General features: G+C 34.4%; 1 protein-coding gene and 1 long non-coding RNA gene across 5 annotated transcripts; one reads left to right on the top strand and one right to left on the bottom strand.

Annotated features, from left to right (window-relative positions):
* Positions 1-717: 717 nt before the first annotated feature.
* Positions 718-2,869, top strand: LOC108480372 (uncharacterized). 2 transcript variants are annotated; one of them, XR_008283960.1, is made up of 3 exons: positions 752-1,643; positions 1,758-2,087; positions 2,287-2,869. It is a non-coding gene; the product is annotated as an uncharacterized LOC108480372 (long non-coding RNA). The 2 variants fall into 2 exon arrangements; XR_008283961.1 differs by having other exon boundaries at positions 718-2,087.
* Positions 2,870-6,484: 3,615 nt separating this feature from the next.
* Positions 6,485-27,067, bottom strand: LOC108481936 (insulin-degrading enzyme-like 1, peroxisomal). Of its 3 annotated transcripts, none has more exons than XM_017785028.2 (26): positions 26,681-27,067; positions 26,491-26,566; positions 25,975-26,042; positions 25,157-25,248; positions 24,985-25,058; positions 24,853-24,896; positions 23,838-23,889; positions 22,901-23,023; positions 22,680-22,792; positions 22,360-22,528; positions 21,544-21,636; positions 21,291-21,376; positions 19,959-20,045; positions 13,631-13,734; positions 13,040-13,142; positions 12,815-12,910; positions 12,540-12,729; positions 12,269-12,330; positions 11,334-11,438; positions 9,654-9,855; positions 9,333-9,541; positions 8,142-8,266; positions 8,010-8,061; positions 7,846-7,932; positions 7,226-7,348; positions 6,485-7,090 (listed from the first exon to the last, which is right to left on the bottom strand). In XM_017785028.2, the coding sequence occupies exons 1-26, from the start codon at positions 26,801-26,803 to the stop codon at positions 6,839-6,841; spliced, it is 2,910 nt and encodes a 969-aa protein (XP_017640517.1). In that variant the 5' UTR covers positions 26,804-27,067; the 3' UTR covers positions 6,485-6,838. The 3 variants fall into 3 exon arrangements, with proteins under 3 accessions (XP_017640517.1, XP_017640518.1, XP_052885340.1); XM_017785029.2 differs by having other exon boundaries at positions 22,360-22,522; XM_053029380.1 differs by lacking the exons at positions 23,838-23,889; positions 25,975-26,042; positions 26,491-26,566; positions 26,681-27,067 and having other exon boundaries at positions 25,157-25,224.
* Between the last annotated feature and the right edge of the window lie 666 nt (positions 27,068-27,733).

The raw sequence follows: 27,733 nt of genomic DNA, 5'->3' as shown, positions 1-27,733 counted from the left end.
AATAATAACATTAATAAATATCAATTATAAAATCATAATAATAATTTATTATACATATTTATGCATAAAATCAAAGATTTTTATGAATTTGTCGCCTCACTTAGGACAAATGGTATAATTCTATTTTGGTCCTTTTCATTTTCTTTTAATCTACAATTAAACTTTCACACTTTATTCAATTTAATTCTTTTATCTAATTATCCTTAATTTAAGCTAATTCACTTCATTAAACTCTAATTAGCCACTCACTTGACTTTATAAATATTTTAATAAATATTTACGAGTTTATTTTTTAAAAATAGTAACCTAAAAATACACTTTTTTCGATAACTGTAAAGTTCGAGTCATTACACCGTGAGTTCAAGGCAAGTCAACAAGTATTGCTGTTCAACTCCAAACTAAGTTTGTTTCCCAAAAAGTTAAAGTATCAATTGGTCTGGGTCATTCACTATTCACCAAGTCTTTCTTTATAAAGTGGTCAAATTTCAGGACGATAAGGGAAGTAAGTTCAAGGTAAATGGTCAACACCTTCAACATTATTTGGCTAGTGTAGTCAAACGGAATAAAACTTCCCTCACTTTAATGGACCCATAAGTTATTTATTTATTTAATTTCTTTTAATAAATGGCTGAATTTTTTTTAAATATTTTGAGCAGCCAATAAAAAAATATATATATATTTATTTTAGAGTAAATAATAGTTTTTTGTTTTAACCTAACTTCCTTTGTATTAAGCTGTGTTTCCTTAGGTTAAAATTTAACCTAGTTTTATCCTTATAAATTCACTACCTTTACGCCCTAACATATCATATACCATCAACCTTTTGCAACCTTATCCTTTCAAAAAACATTTTTTTCGTTGCCTCCCCCTTAAATAACCATCACTACTGGCCGAACATCCCTCCGCAACCAAAGCCGCACATCACCACACCACCCTACCTGTACCCTTCGTTGTTGCAACCCTTCACCGCTAGTCACCTCTCACTGTCACATACCCTGGTTGTTGCACCACCAAATTCCATCCTTTGCAACCCCAAAGAACCACACTCCCAATCACCCTAACCAACGCCATCAGACCACCACTTCGTCGGCACTACCACCATTACTGAACACCTCATTGACTCGAATCCCATCAATTTTCCACAACTCTCGAGCCTGCACACCAATTATTCGTATAATGTCTCGAAAAAAGAAAAAAGTTACACATCCTAATCCGATGATCTCCAAAGTTGATTCCATATCGAAGAAGCAAGGGAGAGGTTTAAATTTATCTTCAAAAATCAACCGATGCTTCTGGACAAAGGATTTAGCTTGACAAATGGTGCCTGCACAACAATGCTACCAATCTTCAAAAGACAATATATGCATTGAGGTGGAATTTATTTTATGATGTCAGACCACCTCTGAAAGAAGAATTAGTTTAGGAATTCTATGTGAACCTGACTTTATCCACTGCAAAAGAGGTATATGTTCGAGGAAAGAAGGTAACCCTAACCTCGACTTATATTAATGATCTGCTTGAACAACCTAACATCGATAATGACGATTATATTGCTATGTTGAAAAATGTTGATTGGGAGATGCTTAGGGAAGTTCTGCAAGAAGTTACGGTTCCTGGAACCAAATGGATAACTTCAAATTTTGGTAATATTATTTGCTGAAGGGAGTTCCTAAAACCAATAGAAAATGTTTGGTTCTATTTCCTTTTAACTTAGTTTTATGCCTGTCTCACATAGTTCTACTATCTCTATGGAACAGATGCTCTTGTTGTATGCTATTATGACAGAAAGGTTCATTGATGTTGGAAGAATCATCCTTAAGGAAATTCAGAAGTGTACTGCAAAGCAAGCTAGTTATGTCTGTTTCCCATCATTAATCACTTTACTCTATCTACAATCTCACATCCCTCCGAAGATCTGATATAGCCAGAATAGTAGGTGATGATGCTAGGTAGAAGCAAGCAGAACCATTTGATGAACCAACTAGAGTAGAAACGCCCAATTATCCAGATATGTCGGAATCAGTTCTTGAACTAGAACCAACTACCTATCTTGACTTTGCAACACCAACTGAACCTGTTAATCCCGGGTGAACTGCTCCGACACCTACCTTTCCATCATCTATCACTGTTGCATAGTTGGATCAATCCACAATCATGGACATGCTACAACACATGCACCCACAACAAAAAGCATATTGGAGATATGCGAAAATACGGGACGACTCAATAAAGGGTGCATTTAGAATACTCTCACGTAACTCGTTTGACTTTGTGCCTGATTTCCAGATTTTGCCTTTGATCCTTGGACTCTAACTCCGGATACTAGGCATGATGATTTCACCACTCCGGAAAGACGAACTAGGCGCAAAGACGGTTGTGAAGAAATGGAAACAATATTGAAAAGTGAGGATGCTACTAAATAAATAAATGGGGTTTCTTTTTCTTTATTATTTTAGGATATTTTAGGTTTAGTTACTTTTTAGATATTTTTGCTTTCATTTTTCCCTTTTTTGCATAATAAAATTAAGTTAAATTCATAAATAATAAAGAGTTGATTATAGTATGGTTATCATAAAAGAAGAAGTGTGGCAATGTGAATGTGCATGCTTAAGATTGACTCTGTCAAGGAAAGACTAGATATTTAAGAAGACAAATAAGACTCACTTCCCTTTCCTAGGACATTACCTGATGCACAATTCTCATTCACTTCTTTATTTTTTGTCCTTTTGATTGATGCTTTCAAACAATGAGGACATTGTTTCTCTTTAGTGAGAGGGGGGAGGAATATTGTAATATGAGTTAATTAATTTTTTTCATGAAAGTATGTTTTAAGTGAAATTTGCTTAAATTTTAAAATTTTGCTCAATAATACTAGCTTTAGCGTATGCATAAATACTTATTATTTCAAGTATTTTTATGCTAATTAAAATTATGATATGTATGTTGGTCTTAGTGATTGTGTATAAGAGCTTCCATGAAAAATTTTAATTGTCTTTAGAATTGATTTAGTAATTTTCTTAAGGCGAAATCCTAGGAGACATGGTAATTTAAAAATGATTAGGTAAATTTTGTTTAGACCGTTTGAGCCTTTCAAGCCAACCTTAGTAAATATTTATCCCTTGAAACCCTACTTTGAGCTATATAACTTGATTTTTCTTCTAAACCTTACATTAATAAGTCATCCATTCTTTAATATTTATCTCTATTTATCCTAAACCTTAGACTTAGTTCATTTAGAATATTTTTGTGATTAAGTTAAAGTGAGTTAGAGAGAAGTACTGGATGCTCAAGATCAAAATGTTAAGTTGTATGCTCAGAAAAGAATCTGCTTATGTTAAAAAAATCTAGTTGTTGAATAAAGATGCGCAAAGAGCATGTGTAATCGAATTGAAAATAAGTTGGTGCTTTTGGGGATAATTGCATTTAGAAGGTCTGAGGTAAGCTGAGTTTAAGGTTCTAGCCTAAACATCATCTATCTTTTTCCTACCTTGACCTAAGCCACATTACAACCATAATAAAAACCTATTGATTTAGATTTTTATGCCTACTACATTAGTGGATAGGACTTATTGAACTTAACATATGAAGACATAATTTAAAATTTAGGATTGTTGTTTAACATTACCTGAGGGAAACAAAAATTGATTGGAAAGAACTTAGTGCACATTCACAAGATGAAGGCATTCTACTCATAAATTTTATAGCACTCTAGTACTTGAGAAAATTTGGAAAATGTACATACTTGAGTTACATATTTGTAAAATTTAATTCGAGTACGATTTCATTGATGCATGACCAAATGAAGAATTAATTATGCTTAGTGTGTTATAATTATTTGTTTTTTCCTTTATAAAGTGTCATTACTCTGTTCGAGCAATGAATTAAGTTTGAAGGTGTGATAACTTTAAAATATAGAGTTATCTTCAACACTTTTAAACTAGTAATTTAAGCAAAATTTAAATGTTTGATAACAAATTTTGGAGTTTTTGTTATAATTGTCTTATTGGTTGATACTAAGATGTGAATTCTAATTTCATCATTTTATACACTAAAACACATTATTTTTGTAGTTTTTTAGTTAGTCGATACACTAGAAGAAAATGCAGTCTTGAAGCTCACCTTTTGATGCTTAATGCTGTAGCATTTTTAGAGCATAATCCATAAAGAAGAGGGTTGATTTATGATTAACTTTGGACGCCCTATTAAAGAATTATTGGACCTTGAAAATTTACTTGACAAGAATTGGGTCAGCAAAATAAACAGTCTACTAATGAGATAGAAGCCCAACTGTCCATGGAGGTGCCCACATCAGCCACCCAGTAAAATATTTAAAATCAGCCACAAAAATCCCACATGTGACTGTCCAACTCTCCTCCTCTTTTCAAGCTTTCTCTCATGTTAATAAAGTATTAATCAAGCTAAAATAGCAAAGTTATCCACCCACGTTCCTTAAAGCAAGGGCCAGCCATGTAAAGAGAGGTTTTCAAGGCTCTCATTTGCTAAAAGTAGCTAACCTTCACAAGTATGAATAGCCCCTAGCCATTCACTCATTTCACTCATCCCTCACTTACTATCTCTTCTCACATTCTCTCTGCTTTCACTTCCCATTTGAGAGAGCAACATAAGAGTTGTAAGGAACATTTCAGAAGTTCTCGTGAGTAGCAAAAATTTGACATCTTGAAGGCAATTATGTGAAGGAGCAAAGCGGAAGGAAGGAGGAAAAACAATACATGTGCAATGGAGAAACACTGAATTTATCTTCTAGTTTCTTTCCCTCAATTGTTTTTATTTTGTTCTAAATTTATGAACATGATTGTTAAATATATTTCTGCTTTAGATTTAATTATAATGACTCAACTCTATTTATGTTAAATTGATTGCATTCTTTTAACTTAGATTATTAAAATTATGTTAATGATGTTATGTGTCTTGGTTGCTTATTCATTGAGATAAAATCATGAACATATTATTTATGCAATATAAATGTAGGGATGCAATTGATTTAATTATTAAATTAGAACCATATTGTAATTAATTGAATTAAAAACTATCTATCTTTTTTCTACCTTGTCCTAATCCACATTACAACCATAATAAAGATCTATTGATTTAGAATTTTGTGCCTGCTACACTAGTGGAGAGGATTTATTGAGCTCAACATATGATGAACATATAATTTAAACTTTAGGATTGTTACTTAGCATTACTCGAAAAAAACAAAAATTGATTGGAAAAAAACTTAGTGCCCATTGAATCAATTAATTTAATAGCACTCTAGTACTTAAAATTTTTTGGATAATGTACAACTTGAGTTACATATTTGTCAAATTTAATTTGAGTATGATTTCCTTGATGGATGATCAAATGAAGAATTAATTATGCTTAGTGTGTTACAATTATGTGTTTGTGCCTATATAAAGTGTCATCGGGACGAGCAATGAATGAATTTTGGGGTGTGATAACTCTAAAATATAGAGTTATCTTTAGTACTTTTAAACTAGTAATTCATGCAAATTTTGAATGTTTGATAATAAATTTTAGAGTTTTTGTTACAATTTTGTCCTATTAGCTGATACTAAGATGAATTTGCTAAATTGATCATTTTATACACTAAAACAGTCTTGAAGCCCACCTTTTGATGCTCAATACTGCAACATTCTCACAACATAAGCTATGCAAAAGAGAGGTGATTTATAATAAACTTTGGACGCTCAAATAAATAAATATCGGACCTTGAAAATTTTCTTTACCCAACTCAAGAATCGGGTCAATAAAAAGAAAAGTTTGTTAAGGAGATAGAAGCCCAAACCGTCCACTGAGGAGGAGAAGACTTAACCATCTGTCAAGATGCCCAAATCAGTCACCCAAGACTTGGTAAAATATTTAAAATCAACCGCAAAAACCCCACGTGTGACTGTCCAACTCTCCTCTTTTCAAGTTTTCTCTCCCATGAATCAAGCTAAAAATAGAAAAGTTATCCACTCATATTCCTTAAAGCAAAGGCCAGTCATATGAAGAGAGATTTTCAAGACCCTCATTTACTAAAAATAGCCAGCTTCTCCAAGTATAAATAGCCCCTAGTAATCCACTCACCGGGAATAGAAAAGACAACTAATCCAACTCTTTCATGTCAGTAATTAAAACTTGTGAATTGTTACTCATTACTCTTTGTTCACACTATCATTCATTTTTTAGCATACTTGATTTTTATTTAAGTTAATTAGTTAGTTCAAACTTCTCTTTGTTTACACTGTGATAAATCTCAATAATTATCTATACAATCCCGATACTTTTACTTACTACTTTATTGTGTACATTTACACGTCATTCAAAATTTTCGTGACAACTATACCGAAATAAGGTGATTTTCCGATCCAAACACTACCTCGGTAAGTCTTTATCATAGTCTATGCCATGCAAGGCGTTGCACTGCATCCATTTGTAATTTAGGCTAATGATACCTAATCCAATTTAGACAAACTAATTCGCAAAAGTACAAAATGTATATTAACTTTTATTTTTATAAGAATAATTCGAATAAACCTTGCATCAGACGCATGTCCCTATGAGACACATTTTGTGAATCTGAAGCAACATAGAATTGCACGTTCAATTATATCAGTGGATTCGAACCAGAGCTTAAATTTGTTCAATATTCGGGCGACATGAATTCTGTTTCTGAACCAAGGGAATTATTTTTCTTAACTAAGTGAGATACAACAATAAATTAAGAGACAAGAGGGGTTCTCTGTTTTTCTCCAATGTAGAACTTTTCTATGAAAACTTACCGCAAAAATAAATGTTTCTCCAATTTTCCAACAAGGGATGGGCCTTTATGCTACAGCTTCACATGACCAATGCCTCCTCTAAATGAACCATAAAGAGGTTGAGATCTTCTAAAGCTGAAGATATCATCAATTTGGATGGTATTTGGTTTAACTGCTTCGCTTTTCTGCGAGTGGTATTCGGCCAAATGTTGGTTCCCATGCACTTGCACGCTAAGTGTTTTCTTTCGAGTTGCACCGACTTTCACATTTTCATTGAAGAATTCTATCAGTTCTTGTTGTGTAAGTTTCTTTAATGCTGCAACCTGTTAGAAACAGATGGTAAAACATTCATCATAGATTAATATTAAACTAAAATGTAGATGTGTTCTCATTGAATAGAGTAAAATGTAGATGAATTTTCTTTCAGTGATAAGAAAATATTGGAAGGATAGACATACCTCAGCTTCTCTCCGATCAAACTTGAGCGTCCCGTCAGTGATCTCTCGCCAGTAAAACCGAGATTCTTCCCTTAAATTCTTGTGCTTCTCGAGCTTCATATCAATCAATGCATTTACATTGCTCTGTGTAACAGATTGGAAATTTACTGTTAAGGACAAACTCTCACTCAAATCCAACCACAGATGAACACAATCGAATCTTGAAAAGAAGAAAAAAAAAAAGAAAACCCCAAAGTCATAAACGTACGAGCTAGCATCAAATGTTACAATGGAATTATAGGAAATAGTCTGAAATCCCTTCATCTAGTAAATGCAAAAATATTATGAAATGATGTTCATCAGAAAGGGTTTCTGAATTGTCAAAAGAAGGGAGATCATGGATCACTCTATCACAAATTCTCCGGTAACTCAAAACATTATCTAGCAATAAAAAGAAAAAACGAGGAAAAAACAATACTAACCATCTTTCTCTGACTAGGATACCAAAAATGGTAGAATTATGAAAAGATCAATATTATACTATCAAACACTACTACAAAACCCTACAATCTCAACTAAAAACAAAATACATAAAAACCAGAAAAAGAGATTACTTCCAGCAGCAGAACTCTCCATCTTACCTTAAATTCATCATTTGTCATTTCATATAGTTTACTCTCAAACATTTTAAGGAATGCCTCAACTCTCGAATCAATATGTGCAGGACCCTGTTAAGAGAGATTGCCTTCTTAAGTTACAGGTACAAGGCAGGAGGTATATACAAAAGAAAGAACCTGCTATTCACCTTTACTGTAGATTGGATAATGAACTGCACCCCGCAGATGCCAGAATCATTCCTAATGAGAAAAAAAATTAAAAACCCTTAGAGTTGGCAGACCAATTGAAGAATAAATTAGGGAGAATTTTCCATTCATACCTCTGCATGAGGACAGTAATGTATCCTAGTTGCTCTACGGATCTAAGCTCATGGAAGGCAGGTTGCTTTGCAACAAGAGCAAAAAGCTGAAGTTTCACATTCAGTATAAAATCATCCTGATGAACCTGACCATTCAAACGTGATATTATCAGAACCAAATAAAGCCTAGATAATCAAGATGCAGCCATAATCTCATCCACCACAAGAAACAAGAGAAACAACCACTAAAATAGAAAGAAAAGATATAAGAAGAAGGCTCATTCTCTTATGTGGGGCAGGGAAGGGAATAACTACATTGTAGCAAAAATCTGGAGTTCCACCTTCCAAGTGCAGAAACCACTTTAAGCCCTAGACATCCTTTCATTTACAAACAGAAAACACCCAACCATTTTACTTACTCAGAGATGCGTAAATCCGGCCAGAACATTCAACAGGTGCTTGAACAAACAGAGCCTTACGTGACAGGCCACGGATGACACTTTACATGTTCTAGAAAGTTGTAAAATTTTTAAAAATAAAAATCATGTTAGTGTCTTACTTTCAAAAGAACAAAAAAAATCATGTTAGTGTGATGAATGGAAGGACCATGTGTTTGTTCCTAACATGTTTCACTGGCTGCATATCACAGAATCAGCAGTAGAGGCCAACAGTATTTTCCATAAGAAGAGCCGTAAAAGCATATCATCCTCCACATAATCATACAATCCTTCGAGGAATATCAATGTTGTTTCCAAAATATCAACATATATTTGTTTTCTATTCAACACAAATATGTTTCCTTTTAGCGCCTATGTTCATGAAGTTTGACACCACCATAGGAGCCAATAGAGAAACATACAAGATTTTTATTTCTTGTGTCCAGCACTTGGTCTCAGGAAAAGTTAAAAGTCATAACAGGTTGAGTTCAATAAATGAGCAATATAACATTGACTATTGGTCAAGAAAAAAAATCTTCATAAACAAGAAAAAGCTAAACATCAACACCATGTCATTTCAGAACAAGGTAATAGTTAACTGAACTAAAGCACCAATTATTTAGCAGCAAATATTTTCTTAAATCAAAATGGCATCAATTGGTTAATTCCGAACATGTGGCATTGGTTTCCGAATTTAAGGAAGATCATTATGGAAGATAAAGTGATTCCTGAATGAAAATGCACTAAAGATGGGGTCACCAACAAGCACAATTACCTGAATATAGTGGACTAAGGCAGAATTCTCATCACTTGGATTAAGTCCTTCCTTACTGTAGCAGTAATTCATGCCTCTTTCAAGTTTGACCACTCTATTTGTTAGAAACTGTGATGGAAACAGCGGTCGGCATATAGGGTTTGGACCCTTAAAGAACACATCTTCAACATGCTGAACCATTGTTTCTGCCTCCTCCCGTTCAATGTTCCCTGGGGGAGAAATAAATAAAAGAAAAGAACTGCAATTTTTAGAACCAAGCAAGTATGGCTAGATGCAACAAAAATGCAACTGAGGTAGGGAGGGAAGAAAGATATGACAAACCTGCTATGTAACACTCTAGGAAGGCCTGTGAGAGCATCATTGGAGCAAATTTTGTAAGGTCTTCCACATTAAGATGAGGCAAAACATCAAGTCGTTCCACCCAAGACCTTGTCTGGTCCTTTAGTATTAATGAGCAATAGTACATAGCCTGTTGATAGGGTTGCTGAAACTTGAAATTTTGATAGTCTTTAATTACCATTTCCTGATAAAAAACAAACAGAATGCAAAGGCAGAACATATGGTTATTAGCAGATGTATTAATTAACAGGAGAAATATAATAGGGGAAAAAAAAAAGGTATCTCTAAGCCACATATGCTCAATTTGATGAAGCAATAAATTCAACTCCAAATAAAAAGGTTTAACTAAAAACATTTAGCAGTCCTATCTAGCAACTTGACAATTAACTACATGTCAGGAGCCTACTCATTCACATTTTTTATTTCAATAGAGAAGCCAGGCGCTAAATAAAATTTCTTCTCTTTTTTCTCGTCTTTTTTTCCCCAAAACTGACAGAAAATGATTAAATATGGATGAACAATGTTCCATAACATGGATTATACCTTCAGCTGCTCTTCATTTTGGAACGTGAGATAAACTGATCAATTAAGTTCTATTTTAAAACAGAGGTCATAGGTACTAAAGAAACGTAAAAAGCCGCAAAAGGACCTTAGGAAACCCTCATCTTCCCTTCAAAGGCATGCTTATAAAGCACCACATTTGACAGACAGGTAGTTGCCTAAGCTGTGGCTACATTTATGCCACTAGTAGCTGTGAAAATTACACAAGTGATACATCATTAAATTGTCCTTATCTATTCGTCAGGGAAAAAATCTTCTACCCTCCTAACACAAATAAAATTTATTGACAGTCAATGGTGAAGATTACAAAGCCCCTTGCCATGCTACTCACACTGCCTTCTCACTGGTGGCATAAGAATCCCACACGTCTTGAATATATCAAGCCTATGTCTATAAGAGGCTAACTGGAGACTTTCCCATCGCCTATCGCTTTCAAAATGGAACCACAATCCAATGTTACAAAATTTTGGCACCTTCGAAGCAAAATTTTCTTCGATGGAAATTATTCCAAGAAATAAGCCTACACTGTAGCGAACAGAAATGTACTTTGAAACTCTACAGGTGAGTCCAGGTCAAGGGGCATCAATGATGCCTTACTTTTTAACATGGCTATATATATAGTAAACTTAACCAAACAGTATGTAACACATTCTTCTCTGGCCTATCAAATTTAGACATGACAATGTGATGAATGGACAATGGATGAAACAAATTGTAAATGGCCACAGGACATCTACACTAGATATAAACATCAGAATTATTGTGAGCTCGAAAGGACAAAGTCAAGAAAATCCAAACACATACATAGCTAACTTGACAAGAGAGGAACAACAAAAGCATTCATTTGGACCTAAATTAAATTTGATTGTTAGTGACAATTTAGAGGAGAAATAAAAGGTTGCAATATATAAATATCTTATGTAATTAATCTTCAGGCATATTCATTACTTTTTTTTTTATTCTTATTTAAATCAATAAGTAACAAATGATTAAGGCATACAGGAAGGAGAAGAGCATGGAAAAGACAACAGCACACCGACAGTAAATGGCAGTTCTTATTTCTGAAGTGAAAATAGCAAATTATATTCTCTTAGTCATTACCTTGATTACTGAAAACCTGTCAGGTTTCACTTCGAATTTAACAATTTTGTCGATTATAGTTTCCAGCAAGATCTTCAGTTTATGATTATAACCAACCAACGTCACCTAAAAGTGAAAACAAAATAAAATGATACCATTTAATTGAGAAATAAAAGAAATGATAAATAAAATACACCACTATGAAGTGTGCACACATGCATATTAGAGAAAATGGTTACCACGAAAGAAATTTTTTTTCCTAGGATCTTTCCAAATTATGTATTAGAGCATCCATATCATGCCAATTCCATCTTTAACCTAACTTTAGACGAGGCAAACTAGAGAAAGGCAGAATTTAGGGTGTGGCACTGTAAATTAATGGTTTATTATGCATGTCAGCACACTTCTCAAGATTAATAGCATAGAAACATCTTTCACCAAACAAAGAGATAACAGAGTAGAGCAAAATTTGGATTTTCTTGCATTGGTAGTCCAATGATCTCAATTACCTACTAGCGTTCAAAAATTATTTTGCTTTTTTGCCAAAAGAAGAAACATATAAATTTATCTGGAAGCTAGAAGGTAACTGGTATCCTTTTGTCCAAGACAATTTATAAACTGACCCACCAAACCAATTCAATGTGGACAAGTTAGGATTCTGTCAGGCACAGGTTAAAATGACCCCAGCAACCCTCCTTAGAAAATCGGCCAAACTCGAGAAACATGGAGCTTTAACATAAAACCCCACCATTCAACTTCTTGCGATAGAAATCTAAATTCTGTCTCTGTTAAAATTCTTCGCAAAGATATAATCTTTTTCAATAAGTAATACATTTAAGACATGTATGTGTCATAAAAATTCATCACCTTATCCATAGATAATTACCATTTAATTCAAAGAAAAAAAATTATCAGCTAGAATCACATCAATGCCACAAAAAGAAAAGAAAAAGTACCTCAAAACCACTATCTGTGTGGCTTATGCCATAAAGAAGACCAGCAACCCGAGCATAATAAGCTGAAGAATGCCACAAAAAAAAAAAAAGGCATTAATAAAGAATATAATCCTATTCAAAGGATAAGAACAATCTACTGTCACTATAGAAGGCTTTGCATATCAAATGCTCAACAAAGAGAAAAACAAAAGATGGGTCAGGAGGAAAGTGTAGAATCATACAGGCAAATCACATTAAACCACTATGGCAAAAGCATTGGCATTTATCATACCATATTCATTCAAGTAATCCACCAATAACTGTGCAAAAAGATCTGCAAGAACCTCAGTTTCGGGAGAGTTTCCAGCATGGGGACAGTTGAAGTCTATCTTAACATATGCCTTTGGAGTAGAGAACACTGTATCTGGCTTGTACCATAATTTGGAATAGGATGACTTTCTCAATAAAACAGGAAACTTGACCTGTTTTGAAGGATAATCATATGAGAAGTCAGAATGTCTGTAAAAAGAAGGTGATTATACTAAAATCAAATAAGACTCATCAAACCTCCTCTTGTGCATTCTTAATAGATAAGTCTTTTGGTATGAAGACATTAGGTGCAGGTAGATGCAAGTTCTCATTAGGAGCTGAGGAGATCCATGCCTGCAGTCAAAAAAGGGTGATGAAGCACCTTTTTTTTTTCAGTAGAACCAAATGACTAGTTCATCCATAGACAACAAACTTATTTTAAAAATATAATTAACGTATCATCAGCAAGATCCGACTACAGACCTGAATTGTTGAGGAGCTAACTTTCTCAATGGAATATGCAGTACCATACCATGGCTCAACCTTGTCAGTCAGTCCCTCAAATTTCTTTGACTCCCAGAAGATTCTGTCAAAAAAAAAAAGTAGGCTTATCAGAAATAAACTGTATCAGAGCAAAACAGTAACTTCTCTAAACTGATAAGATACAAAAACATTCCTACTATTAAGAGGGGAAAAAAAGACCACTGGGAAAGTTTCCAGGTAGCTCCCAGAAACAGTTTGTAACGAGATAAATAAGATTAATAGTAATTGTGTTTAAGGGGAGCTCAGATGACTTAAGGCAAATTCATTTGATAACTTGATAACCCATTTATTTAGTGACATGTATAATATAATTCACACAAGCACAGAAGAAATTTTGGATGCCAAATTTAAGGAAAAGCCTCAAACTAATTAGAGAGAATGATCGTGTTTGAAAATTTATAAGAGTTACAAATGGAGGGCCAAACAAGTCAAGTAGATTTACTTGCATTAAAATAAAGGTAAATAGTGCTGTCTCTAATGGGATAATTGAATGCTTCAAATCTTCCAGTTTAACCTTACTCACACATATACCTGACATTCTCAGGAGAAAGCTCATTTACTATCTTCTGTATGATGGCTGGATTGAAATCCAAAGGCAATAATGACCCAACCAACCAATCTTTTGGAGGATATATCTGAAAATCACTTTTCAAAATATCAGAGTCAAAGCTTCAACAAGGGATCATCAATATTGAAGGAAATGCACAACAGAGTGGACAACTTATAGATGAGGGCAATTGAGACATAGAATGACAGTTTAAAGGAAGTCCTAAAGGCCAAAGCTAAACACATGCTAGTTAAATGATCAGCGATTTTCCTTAGAAAGCTCTAAAAGAAACTTGACAAGGAACTAAACAAGCATTTAAGAGAGCTACCAAATGAGCTTGAGAAAGATATTGCTTCTGAAACAATCCTTCAGTATCAGCTTTCACAGATGCACCAAATGAAAAAAATAGTACTCACACATACAGAACCTCAGGAGTGTCCATCAAGTAATTTGAATTGGTGACCTTTCTATTTCCATAATTGCTTCTAGGTCAATCACAAGTTGCATTACACTTCTTCTAAAGGAAGACTAACATCATCTAGCATAAGGAAAAGCTGTTCCAAATAAGCATAACCATATAATAACCTTCAATATCCAGTATGAACAAGTTTAGGAAGAAGAATTATTCTTATTTTTTCTAATCTGACTATAGCCTTTTAAAGAATAGCAGGAAAAATAAAAAGGAAATAATCTCTAGAAATTAGCCTATCCCTAAAAATTAGTAATTTGATTATGGCTAATAGTACAAGGAAATTCCTAGAACTAAGGTAGAAAATCTGCTTAATTTAAGGAATTCCAACACTCCCCCTCAAGCTGGAGTGTAGATGTTAATCAAACCCAGCTTGCCCATAATTTCTTCGAACATTTTTCTGCTCAAGCTTTTGGTTAACACGTTTGCTACTTGTCTTGTAGGTAGATATGAAACACAAACTTCCCCTTTGTTAATTTTCTCCGTAATAAAGTGGCGATCAATTTCCACATGCTTGGTACGGTCATGGTGTACAGGGTTATGAGCTATGCTAACTGCTGCCTGGTTGTCACAGTATAATGTTATAGGTGTTGTATAGGATAATTTTAGTTCTCCCATTAGCCGTTGTAACCACATTCCTTCACATATACCGTGGGACAAAGCTCGATATTCAGATTCAGCACTGCTGCGTGCCACAACAGATTGCTTTTTACTCCTCCATGTCACGAGATTACCCCAAACATAGCTGCAGTAACCACTTGTGGAGCGCCCGTCATTAACTGCCCCTGCCTGATCTGCATCGGTGTAGACTTCTATGCTTCGATTTACATCTTTCTTGAAATGCAACCCTTACCAGAGTCCCTTTAAGTATCTCAATATCCTGTAGGCAGCTTCCAAATGTTTCTCCCTAGGAGCATGCATAAATTGACTTATAACACTTACTCCAAAAGCTATGTCCGGACGAGTGTGAGAAAGATAAGTTTTCCCACTAACTGTTGATATCTCCCCCTATCTACCTCTTCTCCATCCTTATCAGTTCCTAATTTAAGGTTGGGTTCCATAGGAGTCTCGGCTGGTTTGCAACCCAACAGTCCGACTTTAGAAAGTAGATCAAGAACATACTTTCTTTGAGAGATTGAAATACCTGCCTTTGACCTTGCTATCTCCATTCCTAGAAAATATCAAAGATTCCCCAAGTCTTTAAGTTGAAACTCAAGACTTAAGAACTCTTTTAGTCTTTCAATTTCAATAGAATCATCCCCTGTCAATATTATGTCATCTACATAGACAATGAGAATACAACACTTCCCATTATCCGAGTGTTTGTAGAATAAGGTGTGATCACTTGACCTTGAGTATAATGTCTACTAGTCATGGCTTTGGAAAACGATTAAACCAAGCCCTAGGGATTGCTTTAGTCCATACAAGGACTTCTTCAACTTGCATACTTGGCCCTTGCTTCCTTCGAATCCAAAGGAAAATCCATGTAGACTTCTTCGCTTAATTCTCCATTGAGAAAAGCGTTCTTTACATCCAATTGGATCAAAGGCCATTCTAAGTTGACAGCAATTGAGAGAAGCACTCGAATAGTATTCAATTTGGCCACCGTGCAAATGTTTCCTCATAGTCCAACCCATATGTTTGAGTGAAACCCCGCCACAAGTCTAGCCTTGTATCGATCAATGCTCCCATCTGGTTTAAATTTTGTGGTGAAAATCCACTTACAACCCACGGTCTTCTTCCCAAGAGGTAGTTTAAATATTTCCCAAGTTCCATTGTCTTCAAGAGCCTTTATTTCTTCCAACACGACTTGCCTCCATTTGGTTGACTTAAGAGCCTCTTCTATGTTTTTGGAGTTTCTATAGAGTCAACATTAGAAACAAAGGCATTGTAGGATTTAGACAAGTTTCCATAGGATACAAACCGAGAAATGGGATGTTGAGTGCGACTCCTAGTGCCCTTTCTTACTACAATTGGAAGATAGATGGAAGATGGAGGTGAAACTTCTTCCTCAAGACAGTCCTCGGTAAAGATGGCATTGGCATTGCTGTTTTTGTTTCAGCAAATTGATGTCTCCGAGAGTATACACGAAGCCCCTGAGGTTTTTCTTGTTTTTCAGAATGAGTAGGCTGTTTTTCTTCATTCGTATGGTTAATCACCCTTGTTTCTTGTTGCTGAACAGTGGAGATAGGAAAAACAGGAAAAACAGTGGCTGTAGGATTTTCAGCAAGTTTTGTAGTGGTGGTAAGGTTGATAGAGTCTTGAGGTATAATGAGAAGATTGCTCAAGGCCTCATCTTCACTAGGTATCTCCCCCTGAAGATGAGAGGCTGAAAAATATGGCTCGTTTTCGAAGAAAGTAACATCAAGGGACACAAACATCCGGTGTAAGGTTGGAGAGTAACACTTGTACCCTTTTTGTGTAGGTGAGTAACCAATAAAGACACAAGTGTGGGCTCTAGGATTAAGTTTAGATCGGTTAGGTTGATGGTTGTGGACAAATGCTTTGCAACCAAATGTTTTGGTTGGGAGATTAGGAACACGAAACAAGGGAAAATTTTTTTGAAGAGTATGTAAAGGTGTTTGAAAGTTTAATACCTTAGATGGGAGTCAGTTTATAAGATAACAAGCAGTGAGGATAGCTTCTCCCCATAAATACTTTGGTACACCCATAGTAAACATAAGAGCACGAGCCACGGCTACAAGGTGTCTATTTTTCCTCTCGGAAACCCCGTTTTGTTGAAGGGTGTCAGGACAAGAACTTTGATGTATGATTCCTTGCTCAGAAAGATAAGGACTTAGGATAGAATTAAAGTACTCTCTCCCATTATCGTTCTAAGGGTGTGAATATTTGAGTTGAACTGGTTCGAATCATTGAATGAAAATTTTGAAGGCTCTAGAGACTTGGATTTTCTTTAAGGAGATAGATCCAACAAACTCTAGTGTGGTCATCAATGAAAGTTATGAACCACCTAGCCCTGTGATGTTTTTTACTCGATTGGCTCCCCATAGATCACTGTGGATTAAAGAGAAAGGTTGAGATTGAACATAAGGTTTCAAAGGATAAGGGACACGAGTGTGTTTAGAAAGTTGTCAAACTTCACAATTCAATGAACTTATTTTCTTATTTAGAAATAGTAGAGGAAACAATTTCTTCAAGTACATGAAATTTGGGTGTCCTAGTCTACGGTGCCATAGCATGATAGAATCTTCTTTTGATGTAGATAAGGCCATCCTTCTTGTGAACTGCTTTTTGTTCCAAACATATAAGCCATCATCAACTTTAGCAAGTGCCAATCATCTTCCCGATTCTCGTTCTGAACCACACAACCTAAAGCGTAAAATTCAACAAGTACTTTTTCATCCTTGGTAAGCTTGCTAATTGAGAGTAAATTATAAGAAAGATTTGAAACATGTAAAACTTTATCAAGGGAAAAATTTTCAAGAAGTCTAACTGTCCCAATTCCACCACTAGCGAGTAAGATCCATCACTATGCGAATCCGAGAGTGATCATGACAAGGTAAATAGGTGTGAAACAAACTTAGATTACTGTCATGTGGTCTGACACACCGAGTCTAGTATCCGGGAAGTTGTGATAGGTTCGTGTGTAGTATTTAAAGCAATACCTTGAATAGCTAGTGACCCACTGGCTGTAGGAGTCCTGAGTAGTTTATGAAGAGTCTCAGAGGAATTTTCGGTGTCACCCATGGTAGTAGGGTTTCTAACAGAGAAAAGCAGAACAAGAAAAGAGAAGAAAGAGTAGGATCAATCAATTCTCGATGCTCGATACCATGAACAAGTTTAGGAAGAAGAATTATTCTTATTTTTCTAATCGACTAAGCCTTTTAAAGAATAGCAGGAAAAATAAAAAAGAAATAATCTCTAGAAATTAGCCCATCCCTAAAAATTAATAATTTGATTATGGCTAATAGTACAAGGAAATTCCTAGAACTAAGGTAGAAATCTGCTTAATTTAAGGAATTCCAACACAGTATATTTTGCCTAAATATACAACATAAAAACACTCAATGGAAAAATAGCCAACTCCTTTTAGCCAGAAGAGACAAGCATATATCTCTCCTAGAGCATGGTAAAACCTAATTATACATATTATGCAACTTCAGGACCAGAGGGATAAATCACCATGGTCAAACACACGTTTAAGAAATCTCTCAGTAGTCAAACAGCTCTTTTTCATAGAAAACCCTCTCAAAACACCATACAAATTAGGACATTCATGAATAGTTGCTTAGTTTTGCTCAGTAGGAATGACGCGAAGAGGAAAGATGGAATGATGGATTAATTTTTTTCTTTTGGATTGGAAAACTTTAAAGCTAAGTTCAAAATGCCATAACTAGAGGAGTTCTACAGCATAGATCTGATTGAAAAAAACTTTCCCTTCCATCTCCCACCAAGTGAAGCCTAGAAGGGATATTTCTAGTTAATTGCCACGATCCAAGAAAACTCTAAACAACTCAGCTTCATCCAGGTTTTCTCTATTTGGACAGGAGCTAGATTAAGTCTAATGTAGCATCCTTGACCCTACACGCAGTACTTAGGCCACCAGCTATGGTTGAGTTACCTGATATTACACCATGCTAACCTTTAAAAGAAGAAATGTATTTGGAGAAGAAAAAAGTGTAAAACTGTTTGATAAAAATTCAGAAATTTACTCCAAAATCTAAAGAACCCAAGTGAGAGAAAACTATAACATCATATGGCCAATGTGTTTTGGTGAATTTAAGGCAATTCAATAGGCCATACAAGATTTGGACAAATAACTGGAACTTTCAAAACAGAAATGATACAAAATAGTACCTTTATAATCCTAAACAGCTCCAAATGTTTAGTAAAACCACAAGGCAAAACTTTTTTGGACCAATTTATACATCTGTTTTTACCAGAAAAAGATGACTACACAACACTTTGAATTTTCATAAGCTGAATTCTTCAAGTTTTGTGGAGTTTTGCCAATCTATTAATCTGTTTTTACCAGAAAAAGATGACTAAACATCATTTTGAATTTTCATAAGCTGAATTTTTCAAGTTTTGTGGGTACATTATCAGCCTATCTGTCTTATCTCTTCCATTTGATTCTTTCCCACAGCCATATTCTTCTTTTGAAGGATAATAATGGTTTAATTCATAGACCAACATTTAAATAGTGCACTCTCTTCAGTCCTATGAAACTTTTAATAAAATCTCAATATCTTGTAGTGTCTGTTTTCATTGTGTTCTTCCTAATTCCTCTACTTCCACGCTAAACACCTATTCTCGCATGTACCTCAAATGTGTATGTTATGGATTAAATATAGTCCTCATGAATAGATTTGGATTTAACATGTGACCACTTCAAGTTGCAATAGACTCTTCAATTCCATTTTGCAAGTGGTACATAAAATAGAAAGCTGTGATTATTATTAGATGATGGTCATTCCAAGTTCCGTTAACATCAAGTGGTAAAAGCCATTCAAATAATCAAAGTAAATTTACCATTCAAAGAAATTGAATTGCCCATGTTACTTCTATTACACACCAAATATATAACAAAACATGTAAAAACATGTTTCATTTCATGTCATCAAATATACAAAAAAATCCTTTCTTTCCATTCATTGTAATTAAAGTAGCAAAATCAAGAGTAGCTTTACTGGCTTATCCCTCGTGGAAAAGTTCTAATTTAGATAGGTCTTTTCATAAAACTATGGCATGAAACAAAAGAATACAGAACTATAAGTGAAAATGACATCAAAACACTAACGGAACGGAAAAACCCTTAAAGAAAATTTTTCAAGCAATATATGGGGGTTAAAAAGAGATAAAAAGGGATGTAATTGAATTACCTGCATGTTTGATGAAATATTTACAACATAATCGATAGGAGAGATTTTGTCCTGATAGTGAAATCCTGTCTCGCAAACGGCTGATAGCTTCATTCACAAATTAAAGTATCTTAGAATCATTAATATAAAGAGATACCGCCCACCACTAAATCAAACCATTGGTGCACATACATAAATTGACACATTGAGCAAACTCTCCACATGAATTCTGAAATCACCATGCCCAATGTGCCTATGGATATGAAAGCTAATCAAGTCTTCTTACACTTGTTCATATGTTTTTAAAAAAGCGCCCCGGGGGGGGGGAAGACCCCACGAAGAGATACAAAATGATAAACATGAAAGTTTTCACTTCTATTACCCAAAAATTAACCAAATTAATCATAGGGTAATCAACTGATTTTTGGCTGCAAAAGTACTGCAATAGAATAAATTTCCCCCTAAAAGAGTACCAATCTGATCTTGTATTATTATTTTACAAATTTAGGTTGCTTTCATGTCAAAGGCAAAACTGTAGTTCCTTAATTTTAGTGCACTAGGTTTAAGCTGTTGAGAGTAGATAATTTGAGTTACATTTACTTTCTTGGAGACCAAGCTGGTTACATGGTTCTTTTATCAGAAATGGTTTAAATTAGTTCAGAAATCATTGAAACACCAGTTATTTAGATTTCACTGTGCTTTCAATTAGTAAAGTTATGATTCCTAGCTAAAGCCCAAATACTTTCCCAATCTCAATCTTCATGGTCACAAACACATTTCCCCCATATTCTGATATTAACTCCCTCCCTTTCTCCTGACTTCTCTCCATTTCTAGCTTACCCATATATTTAAATCAAATCCCATAGAAAAAAAAAAAACCCACTCTCTCACTACAATCTTCTTGGGATACTGTTACTGCTCATAGCATAAAATCTCTGCCTCTAAACTGTAATTAACTCTCTTCTTAGTAGCCTTAGTCACATTCCTTTCTATTACCCATCAACCCTTATCCTTACCATAGTTTAACATAATTCCCATAAGCCAAAAACTCAATGACAAAATAAATCCAAATCTTCTTTTTTCCCCCCTGTCAAACAAGTTAAATCTAAGAGAGCCACATTTCCTCTAAAGAGGTTATAGACAAGCCAATAATCACAAATCAATACATTTGTTTTCACAAGATCTACTAAACAGCAGTATATTATCAATCAAAATGCAGTCTTTGTGGGTAAGTTAAAATAGACATATGATCACACACACAAGCAACAAAGACATATTCAAATGATGATAAACAGTAACAATGAATGGTCAACAACTCCTAAAAGAATTAATTTAAGTATAATATATGCATACCTCATCGAATATCCATTTACAAACGCCAGATTGCTGCAACAGCTGAATATATTTAAATAGTAACCCAACTATGTCTTGCATGCGATCTGAAATTTACTCAATGGAAAACAATATTAGTCAAGTTCAAAGACATCATTGTTTTCCGACACAAACTTTACAAGCCTTTGTAATATTTACCATTAAATAAGGCTCCAATGATCATATCAAACACCATATGATATAAGAGAGGATGTTTATGAAAATAAAAACTAACCCTGGCCAGCATCAGTAAGATCAATTACAACGTTGAAGAAAGAAAACTCTGAAGTCCATTCACCTTCACCAGCAAACAATCCAGTAGCCCATCCTAAAAGGTTCCATACATATGCATGTACAAAATTCACTAAATATACACATGATAAAGACATATGATGTCCTTAGACATATATAAATAAATATGCATATGCAAATATACATTATGTATTCCTTCCTCAATCATCGAGATGAAATGAACCTTTAAAGAGAAGTGAAGCATATGGAATAAACTAAATATTCAAGTAAAGAAGCACATTACTTTTAGGAACAAATAAAAGATAAACAAATACTCCGATAAAATTTGTCGTAATGATATAAGATCAAAAGGCCAGTCTAAGACTAATAACAAGGCCCATGATTGAGTTCGGTGCAACAAATGCAGTGACGCCAATGAATTGAAAACACAATCATAAAATGAAAAAAGAAATTGTACTAATAAAACCATATATTATTTACTTTTCCTATGAAGTAGGGTCAGAGTCCATAAACCCATTTACATGACAACTTCTGACTAGGTTCTTTTACACACATGTACTCCATCAGACCGACTTCTCTCTTTCATATTTTAAGATGCCTCAAATTCTTTAATATTTCATGTTGTTTAATATTATCTACTTTACCCATATAATGGATAGGCATGGACTAGGATTTTTGTATATGAGAACCAAATGCAATACATGTCTGCATTTAACCTGGATTTAAAGAGGACACATCCTAAATATTAGGGAGGCATAAATTTTGAGATTTCTAAAGCATATAATGACGTGCAACCTACCCAATTTTTTCAAGACATAAAATAAAGATCCTTCTCCTTCATGGCCAATAAGATGACCAAGATACCTGCATGGCCCTTCTTTGTAATGAAGAATGCTGGGAGTTATTGGCCATACAATTCTTAATTTATGGCCTTGTTTTATTGGAACAGCTCTGACAAGAATCTGCAACTTGAAGAGAAAAAAAACAAACAGAAAAGAAACCAGCCAAAAAAAAAAGTCTCTTAGAACATTGAACCTTGCGGAAGAGTACTCTCTCTTTGCTTAAAACTGTGACAAACATAAGATGATGATGCATAGGCAACATCACAGCACTGTATACCTGAAGGTGTTCTGATGTGCAAGGCTGACCAGGAAACTGGAAACGGCTTCTATCAGAGTTTCGAATTTCCTGGAACTTGTCCTCCACCAGACACTGAATTTTATCAAGGCTTTCTGAAATTAAAGAACAAAGAAATTATAATTTTGATGATTATAGCAACAGCTTCTTTTCTTCTTACCAAAGCCAGAGCCCTTAAGTTACTGGAAAATTTAGTTACCAACCTTTTGAATAAACAACCAGATGCATGAGGTTGGCTGAATATTTGTCTTCATAGAATTTAAGGAGTTCTTGCCTTATGTCTACTCCCTTCGCTTTTGGTCTAACATCCAAAGTATCCCAATTCCCTATACAGGAACAAGTTACTGATAAGCATAAGAAGATAGAGTTATAGAGTAGTATCAATTCTGTCTTTACAAGTTCAAAACACAAAGGAAGATGCCAAAAGGAGGAGAGGCAAACTGTGATAGAGATAAGGGAAATAAAATTCATACACCCCCAGTAGAATAAAAGAAGAAAAAAGAGAAAGCCAAAGAAATTATTTGAGAAAGAAACAGATGCATATGTATCTCAAAATTAAGATCCAGTACAAGAACCGATCCTTGCATATTTAAGGAATACTGAAAACAGGAGCATACGCAAAAAGGAAGTAAAGTAATTAAACTGAGCACTTAAATCTAATCCATTCAAGTCCAGATAAGAGTAGGAAGATATTAGCATCTGTCAGGGGAATAAGTATCTCAGAATCAAAGACATCCAGACAGAATTGTTGGCAAAATAAAAAATGTAGAAATGCTAAATTACACATCATCAGCTTCAGAATTTGGTTTTTATTGCAGAACTTTTCATTCAATTTTTTGATAATTAATATCCAATATCACCAGCCAACAAAGCCCCAGTTCTAGTGGCAAGGTTGTTGTTTTAATTGGTACCAATGGCCAGGGTTTAAAACTCCGCAACCCATCTCCCTCCCACAAAATTTGAAATGATCCAAAAGGAAATATATATCCGATATCCAATATCACTAGGTTAATTGATTGACTATAAAGCAGAAAGTATGCCCTATAACCTGCTTAGGCAAGAATTCAACTTAACAGAAGAGGGGAGAGAGAAAAGGTAAAGGGAAGAAGGAAGGAAGATCAACTAGGAAAGGTTTTTAACCTGTGCTGAATTTATGATATGGATGACTTTCCAGGCTTAGATGTTTCTGAAGCTGCATAGAAGGAAAAAATAAAACAAGATAGGAATACATCTAAAAGGTTCACCATTGAAGAATATTAACATGAACTTAAATGAGATGGATCAAGTAGTAAGTGCAAACTAGTACAAAATAAAAGTTCTGAATCAATTTGATCACCACCAATACCCATAATCCGTCAAAATTTTCTTCTACTCAACTAAATGCAAGAAACACATTCTCATTTATTTTCAAGAAAGACAAAGATTGGGAAGTTTCTAAATGTTTGCTAATTTTTCCAACAATCATCAGTTCTTAATTAATTTTAATAGCATAAATCAACCACTTGAGATGATTAGATTGCATTCAAACTCACAAACAATTGCTCAAATACGAACTGCAACCAAGTGTACTTAATAATCACAAATCTCTCTCTCTCTCTAAATAGCAATGAAACCACAATAACCATGACACCATAAACCCTCAACAGGACCAGAGGAAACAATTGATGAATAGCCCTTAATGACATGGTATATCCAATCATCTTCATCTGTCAATATCAAAGGATGAAAGAACACTTCCAAACATAAGCTCAGTTCACCACTTTGAGGAATCAACATGTTAGTAAGTGACTTTTGTCTCTGTGAATTCCAGCCAAACACCAAGTTAGTAGTAAATGAGAATCGAAACTTGACAAGCACATACACATATGGAATTTTCAACAGTAATTTATGGAAAACATTACAAGATGTTCCTAAGACAATAGTTTTTGGGCTTTGGTTTTGATCATTAAAGCAAAAGCGATAAGAATTAACACCATAAAAAGCATTGGCGGGAGAGGAATCACAAAAAATATTAAAGTTGCAATTGAGGAATCGGGGATCAATTCCAGGTTCCATTTCTTCCAGAAAAAAATGATTAACATTTTTAAATAGTCAAAGCTGAGATCTTGCAAGCTTCCAGAAGACAAAGGGTGATTCAAAAAAAAGAAAATAATACCTGGTTCATTCTCCATGCATCGGACAGTAAATTTTTCTGGTTCTCTAGAAAGAAAGAGAATAGTGTTGATTAATTATTGATTAAAATAGAGGAAATCCATTTGTAAAGTAAACCAAGAACCAAAAAGCTAACCAGAATCGACAGCTTTAATTTCCCTCATGGTAGCATCAGCTGACATCAATGGTTTGATGAAGAACTGTGCGAACCTAGAGAGCAAGTGACAGGAAAACACCCAATCTCACATACATTAAATGAACATTGATGAAAATAAGAGCTAAAGAAAGACTGCACAAACAACATCTACCGGTCCAAAGCCTCTTCAAAGCAATCACTGTTGACATCAAAATAATAGTTGGTCATCTCAGAAGCTGTGAAGGCGTTTGTGCTGCCTCCATGCTGTAGATCAGGAAAAAAGAACTACGTAAATTTTAAATCAAAGGAATACTATCTGAAAACAAGTCATACAAATAATTTTACTTCACTATAAGCCTCTTGTTTTATGGCATCTCTTCAAAAATTTTGAAGTTAATTTTATTCAAAGTTAGCTAACAATAATCAGTTATTAGATCACATACATCTTACAGGAATCCTTTCAAATTTGATGTTCAATTGGTTTAAGATTAAGATTTCTTATCTATTATGTGTATTTCTGTGATTATAATATTATTGAAATATTTTGGCAAAAAAGATACCAAGAATTTGTAATCACCCTTTTATTTATGCTTCAAAAATAATATTGATGCTTTTATAGTTTAAAAGGTTTGTATCAATAAAACATCTTTTGATCTGCTTATCTATTATACAGTTTTATACATCAATAACGCCCAATAACTGATCCAAATACCTGACCTAATAAAGGCACAGTAATTGTAATGGCATGACTATTTAGGTGTGATGCAAGTGACTATGCACTTAGTAAGCAATACTAGAGATACTAAGAACCTTAACCCCGCTCAAACTTGGGATTTTTCTTTCCTTTCCTTTCTTTACAATTTCAATCTACATACTTATATAGCAAGTTAGTAATAAAAACATGAAGAACTTTAACTTTATTAAAAGTAATCATTAAGACTGCATGCACGCATCAATACATGACCATACTGCATTTAAGAAGAGCAATACCTCTATTATATACTTTGAGTAGCTATCTTCCAAGGGATACTTCTCACTAGCATAAAACAGCATGTGCTCTGCAAGGGAGGACGACATGTTAAACATAAAAAAACTAAGTAAAAATCATAACTATCGCACTACCATGCAATTCTTGTTCATTTGCTGGACCAGAGTTATTTCAACAATTAAATCAATGCACAGAAACAATAATACCACCAAAAATAATCATAAATTCGATAAGATCATTTTGAATTATTTACGATAAGGGAAGTTGAACCCAGAAATAATAAGCTTACTTTTACTGACCAAAAGAATTTTTGTAATCAGCATTAATGGCATATACTAGTGAGCGATACAGATTACAAAATTTTAGCCCCTTCAAATTATTTAATAACACTATGAGGAACAGAATTACTAAAGTCACATACTGTTAAAATTTAAAGTATAAAAGGAACAAAAAATTTCCAGACAGTTCACAAATACAAATGGAAGATAAAATAAACGGATGAAAAAGATAAGCAATACCAAGAAAATGGGCAAGGCCTTCGAGGCCGTCAGGGTCACAAAAGGAACCGACACCCACATTCATAGAAGCAGCACACTGTAACATCAAAAAAACAAAGAAATTAGAAAGAAAGAAAAAAAGAAAGGTTCATAATAGTAATGGAATTGCTAATGAAATGAAAGTGAAGAAGGAATTGAAAAATTAATTTGCCTTGTCGGTATCGAGATCGCTAATAAGAAGAACTTGAAGGGAATTTCTAAGGACGATCCTCCGATACTCTCGTTTGTCAATTCTGGGCTTTAAAATCTCCACATCTTCTCTCCCGACCGCCATTTCTCAGTTCTCTGCTTTTCTATGTTTGGATTTTCTTGTTTTGGTTATGGAAAGTGGAAGAGAAGATAGACTTATTGTTTTGCTATTTCCAGGCTTGATAAAGACGTTTTTAAGGACAGAAAGAGGAAGATTCCTAGTTCCTTTGTATATATTTTTTCCGAGAAAATTAAAATATATCCAGTTCTTTTTCGGCCATCAATATATTATCCTCTTAAATTTGAGATGCCTTGAGTGATTGGGCCAAATTGAGTTTATGGATTAGGTTTTTAGATTTGGTCCGGGTATATCAAACAATCAATTCGTTATTTTAATTATATTCGAATTTCAAAAAGAGTTGGAAGTGGATACACTTGTTTTTGGTTACTAACTATTACGGCCACAATACTAGAATGTAGTAGCATTCCTAGCATCAATTTCTAAACGCACCGTTTTTATTACAATTACACTTTGAGAATAACATTCCATATTGAGAAAGTTATGAAGCTAATTTGGGGAACAATATTCCATGTTTTAAAGGTTGAGGAGTTAACTTTGGAAACGACATTCCATGTTAGAAAGGTTGTAAAGTTCACATTAGGAACTGCATTTCATATTGAGAATGTTGTGGTGCTAACCTTAGGAAGATTGATAGGATCTTTACGTTTGTTCCACCATTAGGATGTTGAAAAGCATAGTTTGGAGGACTCAAATATGAAGATTGTTAAGAAGCATGTTTCTTAACCTTTCAATGAAACATATGGGCTCCTCTCCCCTCTCATTATTGAACAAATAGTGCTCTTGCACTTAAGAGTGCAAGTAGCACTGTCCTTGTAACACTCCTTACCCAGCTCGATCGCCTAGTCCAAACTACAGGATTCTAAAGTTGTTGTCAGAGTAACTACAATCATTTAACATTCAATCCAAAGTATAATACATGCAAACATAAGCATT

This window comes from Gossypium arboreum, chromosome 1 (genome assembly GCF_025698485.1).
Source record: "Gossypium arboreum isolate Shixiya-1 chromosome 1, ASM2569848v2, whole genome shotgun sequence".
In the NCBI taxonomy this organism is placed as follows: Eukaryota; Viridiplantae; Streptophyta; class Magnoliopsida; order Malvales; family Malvaceae; genus Gossypium; species Gossypium arboreum.
The sequence above is the reverse complement of the archived record's forward strand: the minus strand, read 5'-3'. Positions and strand labels throughout refer to the sequence as shown.

Excerpts from the sequence above, each read along its gene's own strand:
- LOC108481936 (XM_017785028.2), bottom strand. The coding sequence starts at position 26,803 with ATGGCGGTCGGGAGAGAAGATGTGGAGATTTTAAAGCCCAGAATTGAC. Across the intron at positions 24,897-24,984 it reads AATTAAAGCTGTCGATTCTG|AGAACCAGAAAAATTTACTG; the intron begins GTTAGCTTTTTG and ends CTTTCTTTCTAG. Across the intron at positions 22,529-22,679 it reads GCACATCAGAACACCTTCAG|TTGCAGATTCTTGTCAGAGC; the intron begins GTATACAGTGCT and ends TTTCTCTTCAAG.